This window comes from Lipotes vexillifer, unplaced genomic scaffold (genome assembly GCF_000442215.2).
Source record: "Lipotes vexillifer unplaced genomic scaffold, Lipotes_vexillifer_v1.1 scaffold2700, whole genome shotgun sequence".
NCBI lineage: Eukaryota > Metazoa > Chordata > Mammalia > Artiodactyla > Lipotidae > Lipotes > Lipotes vexillifer.
In genome coordinates, this window is record NW_006773303.1 from 191934 (window position 1) to 197449 (window position 5516).

Sequence of the window (5516 nt, forward strand, 5' to 3'; positions counted from 1 at the left end):
CTTCTCTCTGCCTGCTCCCCTCCCTCGCATTAAATGACGAAGAGCTGGTCGTCCTCGGTTCCCTGGTTCCCCTCGACCCCGCTACAAACAGCTCTGTTCAAAGCCAAGTAAAACAAAGACCTTGAGAAATTATATCAGTCCCATCCCAGGCAGAACTGGCTTCTGAGCTTGTCTCCCCTCCCCCAGACGTCTGGAGTTGGCCCCTAACCTCTGCATCCTCCCCATCCGCCTGAGGCACCCTGAGAAAGCCATCAGGCTTCCTCTCAGCCTAGCCTTTGCTTCTCCTCTTCTCTGTGTTCAGAGCCCCTGGGTGGCCCTTTCCTGGCAGGGTGATTGAGGGAAGTGATGGCAGAGTGTACAGACCCCTGTGTGGTCCTGGCGCTCGGCCATCCGGATCACCGTGCTGCTCTCGCCGGCTCCCCACAGCAAGGAGAGGGTTTTTGGCTCGGTAGGCAGGTGGGCTTAGCCTTTAGCAGGGGCTCAACCCTCTTGCTCGTGCTGCCACCTCCACGCCCCTGCCCCCATCCCTGTTCTCCCATGCCTGCCTGGAACCCTGAGGCCCACTTTGTGCCTCCAGGATCCCTTCCCTTTTGGCCAGGGCTTTCTGTGAGACCCAGGAAAACTGGTCCCCAGATGGCCCTGGAACCAGGTTTCCAGGGGTGGGGTGCTAGCCTGCCCCCCACCCCTGGTTCTTCCCGCACAGCTACTGGAGTACTTGGGCAAGGGCAAGAGCATCGTGGACGTGGGGCTGGCCCAGGCCCGGCACCCGCTGAGCACCCGTAGCCACTACTTCGAAGTGGAGATCGTGGACCCTGGAGAGAAATGCTACATCGCCTTGGGGCTGGCCCGGAAGGTGGGCGCCAGTGCTGGCGTTTGGCCTGTGGAGCTGCTCAGCTCTGGGGCTGTTGGGCCGGGGCCCGGAGCTCTTGGGGCGATCAAGGGGCTGGGCTGCAGAGGGAGGTCTGACCCGAGACAGAGCAGGCCGTATGTGTCTGCTGTGTGAGGGCACAGACCCCAAGTCACCTCGGAGCTGAGAGAGGGTCGTGAGCGCACCACACGCACCAAGGCCTGGATGTGGGGTTGGGGGGCAGCCCTGGCTGGGAAAGCCAGGCACCTTCCCACCTTCCCCTGCAACCTCCAGTGCCTGAAGGGGTGAGGTTGCTGGGGTGGGAGCAGCCATCTGGGTGGTAGCTTGTTTCAGAAGATCGAGGGTTCGTAAGCCCCTCTCCCGTCCTCTTTTCTGTGCGTGGTACCACAGCTTTCCTTTTTTCGTCCTGGTGTAGGATTATCCCAAGAACAGGCACCCTGGCTGGAGCAGAGGGTCTGTGGCTTATCATGCAGGTGTGTGAGGGGCTGCCCTGGGGAAGCTGGGGTGGGGGTGGGGTATAGGGGCACAGGGACATTCATTTCCCTGACGCCGTACTAGGGGCCTCGCCTTCAGCATCTGGCCCGAGAGACTTTCCCCTGCCACTCTCTGCTCTCCCCATCCCAAGCTGCTAGCGCTTTGTCTTCATCTGTGTTTTTCCTCCCAGCCCAAAAAGCCAGGGGAGCAGAACAGGGGTGGGGGATCTGGGCCCGAACTGGACATTCCAGGCCTCTGAGTTGGCTCCCTCTGCACCCTTCCTGCAGATTCTGCATTTTCTTTTTTTTTTGATCGGCTTGATTTCCTTTAGGGCTTCCTTTAGAAAGGAGGGGCTGTGAGTTCCTGGTCCCGCCTCTCCCTCCCCTCCGAGGGCCCCTGCTCTCTGACCAGCTCCTCTCTGACCAGCTCCCGAGGGAGTTTCTCCCTTAGCCCCTTGAGGGGACAGATGTGTGTCTCTCTTTAGTCTGGTGCGCTCATGCTCTCTCCTCCCCTCCTCAGGGCCAGCCAGCGAGGGAGGAAGGGACACTTCAGCCTTAAGCAGGGGCCGCTCTAGGGGCTGTAGGGTGTCGGCCCCTCCCTCAGGTGTGTGTCCTCTCCCCTCCCTCCGACAGATGACGGGAAGATCTTCCATGGCAGTGGTGTGGGGGACCCCTTTGGGCCACGCTGTTACAAAGGGGACATCATGGGCTGTGGAATCATGTTCCCCCGGGACTACATCTTGGACAGTGAGGGTGAGTGGGGTGACCGTGGCCAACCAGGCTGGTCGGGCAGAGGGTGGGGGCAGTACCACAGGAGCTCAGGTTTCCTGGCCCCCAGGTGACAGTGATGACAGCTGTGACACAGTGATCCTGTCCCCAACCGCCCGAGCTGTCCGGAACGTCCGGAACGTCATGTACCTGCACCAGGAAGGGGAAGAGGAAGAGGACGAAGAGGAAGAGGAAGATGATGGGGAAGAGATAGAACAGGAGCATGAGGGCAAGAAGGTGGTGGTGAGTGGGGTCAGTCTGGGGTTGGACTAGGGGTCTTGGGCCTCCGTGAGGTCTGGTGTTAGTGCAGAAAGCAGAGCCCAGGGAGGGGAGAGGGAAAGCCCTGGCTGCTGTGGGTGTGGGGCTGCTGAGTGGGGAGACTGGCTGGGAGGCCGGTTTCCGGCCTCGGGACGCCCTCTCGTGGTCGCCTCCTGCATCGCCCTCTGTCTCTCGCCAGCGGTGGTGCGAGCTGGGAGTGACGGGGCTCAGGCCTGCGTAGCTCCAGCATCCTCAGAGGAGAGGCTAGAGCCTGCCTATCCCACCTTTCTCTTCCACCCCCAGGTTTTCTTCACTCGGAATGGCAAGATCATTGGGAAGAAGGATGCTGTCGTACCTTCTGGGGGCTTCTTCCCCACAATTGGGATGCTGAGCTGTGGGGAGAAAGTCAAAGTGGATCTGCACCCCTTGAGTGGCTAGGCCTCTCCCCTGGGCCTGCCCCTTCTCCCTCTCCTCGCCCTTTGCAGAGCCAGGTACCCCATTCCTGAAGCCCCGAGGATTTGCTTACCCAGCAGGCCCCAGGGGATGTGGTCCCTCTGCCCTACCAGATCAGGCCCCTGCCAGGCTCCTCTGTGCCCGTGTTTCTGACCTGGTGCTGCCCCTGTTGTTAGTCCCTGGGCGAGAGTTCCTGGCTGGACAGGAACCAGCCCAAAGGATGCTGTTGCTTCACGGGTGGGGCCCACTGGCTTTGGCCGTGGCCTCCCGCGTGCCCCTCCCACCCCGGCCCGTGTGAGGGGAGAGGAGTGAGCGCCCGTCTCAGCTGCTGTTGGGTGTGAGGCTGGGCAAGGGTGGAGCAGGACACCCCGTCCTCTGTTTACCACAGGATTCCTCTCCTCATCTTTCCTGTTTCCTGTCCTCGTCGTGTGAAGCAGTTGCCGCTGTCATCCCCCCCCGGGCTGGGCTGGGGGGGGCTCTCTTGGGCCCTCTGTCTCCTTCCACTGACTGGTGTCCCGAGAAGACTACTCGAGGGTCTCCGTTCTTTCCCCTGCGAGCCAGCTTCCTCCCTCACTGCCTGCTCAGGCACCACAGTCCCCCCGAGAGTCTGAGTCTCTGGCTTCCTCCAGCTGTACACACGTAGATGGTGTCCATGACGTGTTTGATGGGGTGAGAGAGGGGCTGTCAAATCGGGGAACTGGGGCCTTTGCTTCTGTCTCCCCCTTGCCCTCCTTGGCTCACCTGTGGCACCCGTCTCTCGTTCCTGGGGAGGCAGGCAGAGACTCCAGAGCCTGTCTCTCCCAGGTGGTGAGGGCGGGACCCCAGAGCCCTAGCGAGAGCCCGAGGGCACGGGCCCACGCTCCCCTGCCCTGCCTTGCCCCCGCCCCTGCTTGCTGCCTGTGCCAGTTGCCTGTTTCGCTTCAGTGTTTGATTCTAGCGCTTAACGTGTCCTCCGCACCAAGCCCTCCGGTCTCCTAGCCGCTTGACCCCTGTCCCCTCCTCAGTGACTTCTGGGAGAGAGAGGCCTTGGTTTGGGCAGAGTGGGCAGGGCTTTGGGAAAAGGGGTGAGGTGTTGTGCTGCTGGGGCCTCCCCTTCGGCCCTCCCTTCAGGCCCTGCACTATGATGTATGAAATGTATGTACAGACCAGAGATGTTTATACAGCCAATAAAGATGGAGTTTCCATATTTATCAGTACGACCGGGACAGGGGAATCCTTTCCAGTACAGGGGACCAGGGACAGGGCTGGAGGAGGGGGCGGCCGAGGGCACTTGCTCACCAGGCACGTGTGGACCAGTATGGGGCCAGGGAGGGGGATCGTGTGTGTCCCATTGGCCTGGCTTGGGCCTGGGATGCCCGAAGAAGCACAGATGTGCCCCTGGGAGACCCGAGGCTTTGACCTTCCTGGAAACAAGGCATGACTCCAACTCCAACTAAACGTTATAGAAACTCTTTATTATTAGACAAAAATAGACTCTTTTTTAGCCCCCTTTTCATGTGATCCCACTCTGATCTCTCTGCTCAGAGGGGAGGCAGAGGAGGGAGCGCCTTGCTCCCCACACTCTCCCCTCTCCCTGCCATGCTGGGACCTGCAGCTGGGTGGAGCTAGCAGGGCCTGTCCCCACCAGCGCTGATGTTCTCGCGCAGGGAGGGCCATCCCCATCTCCTCCAGGCTCCACTGCTGATGCCTCCTCACCCTTCACACACCCATCTCTGCCATCTGCTCACATGCAAGGTCATCTCATGGGCCCGTCCACTTCGCTTAGCAGGCTGGGGGCGGGGAAGGAGAGCAGTGTCCCAGGCCAGTGTCCGCTCCCCGTTCCTAGGGGAGGGGCTGGATCCCGGGTCTCCTGGGTCCAGGCCAGGGGAAGTGAAGGCTGTGGGGTGCTGAGAGGGGCGCAGTGTCGACGTGGGCTTGGAGCTTGTGGCCTTCCTTCATTTTCTCTGGCCCAGCAGAACTTTGGTGATGAAGGTGACAATGGCGCCTGCAGGCTGATCTGGGTCAAGCTCTGCAAAGAGGTGACACACATTCTCCCAGGGGCTTCCCGGCTTCTTGGCCACGAAACCAAAGATCCTGGGGGTACAAAGGCAGGATGGGGAGGGCTCAGCATCCCTTCCACAGGGACTGCCACGCCAGGGTTGGGGAGGAAGGAGGTGCCTCGATGCCACGCCAGTGCCACGCCAGTGCCACGCCATGCCAAGGAGGGGCAACTGCACTCCCAGGGAGGCTTACTTGGAGGTGGTCCCATCCGGGTTGGTCCATCTGCAGAAGGAGAAGAACTGTGAAGGGATGCACCCGGGGAATAGCTACCAACGGAAGAGCTGGGCTGGGGACTGTGGGGCGAAGGGGCTGGGAGGGAGAGGGTCACCTCTGGTCTTGAGGGTCAGTGCTGGCGAAGGTGATGCTGTTCACTGGATAATGGCGGCGAAAGAAGAGCCTGTGAGGAGGAGGGTGGGGAAAGTCACCCGGAAATCGGGGCCCCAGGGCCTGCGCCCCACCCGGGGGGGGGCTTGGCACGCACACTCACTTCCTCTGGTTGTCCGTCAGCGTGATGCCCTGGGCTGAGACCTTGAAGTGGACAATGGCTGGCGTGGGGCGGGGGCTGCAGCTCAGAGCTGCGGAGCTGGCCCGCGCCACCGCTTGGGGGCCTGTCAGCGACTCCGTCTCCACTGAGGTCAGGTAGAGCACACTGCAGG

At 61.4% G+C, this 5516-nt stretch overlaps 2 protein-coding genes across 2 annotated transcripts in view; one reads left to right on the plus strand and one right to left on the minus strand.

Moving 5' to 3' along the window:
• The window catches only part of SPRYD3 (SPRY domain containing 3), a 15129-nt gene extending 11123 nt beyond the window's left edge, over positions 1-4006 (plus strand). The window contains exons 7-11 of the mRNA XM_007448267.1: positions 704-853; positions 1284-1341; positions 1975-2094; positions 2180-2352; positions 2671-4006. Of these exons, the coding sequence (XP_007448329.1) occupies positions 704-853; positions 1284-1341; positions 1975-2094; positions 2180-2352; positions 2671-2805 (636 nt within the window). The 3' untranslated portion in view covers positions 2806-4006. The remainder of the gene's footprint in view (positions 1-703; positions 854-1283; positions 1342-1974; positions 2095-2179; positions 2353-2670) is intronic.
• Positions 4007-4754: 748 nt separating this feature from the next.
• The window catches only part of TNS2 (tensin 2), a 14663-nt gene continuing 13901 nt past the window's right edge, over positions 4755-5516 (minus strand). The window contains exons 27-30 of the mRNA XM_007448274.1: positions 5348-5516; positions 5189-5257; positions 5053-5082; positions 4755-4893 (exon numbers count right to left, since the gene is read on the minus strand). Of these exons, the coding sequence (XP_007448336.1) occupies positions 4755-4893; positions 5053-5082; positions 5189-5257; positions 5348-5516 (407 nt within the window). The remainder of the gene's footprint in view (positions 4894-5052; positions 5083-5188; positions 5258-5347) is intronic.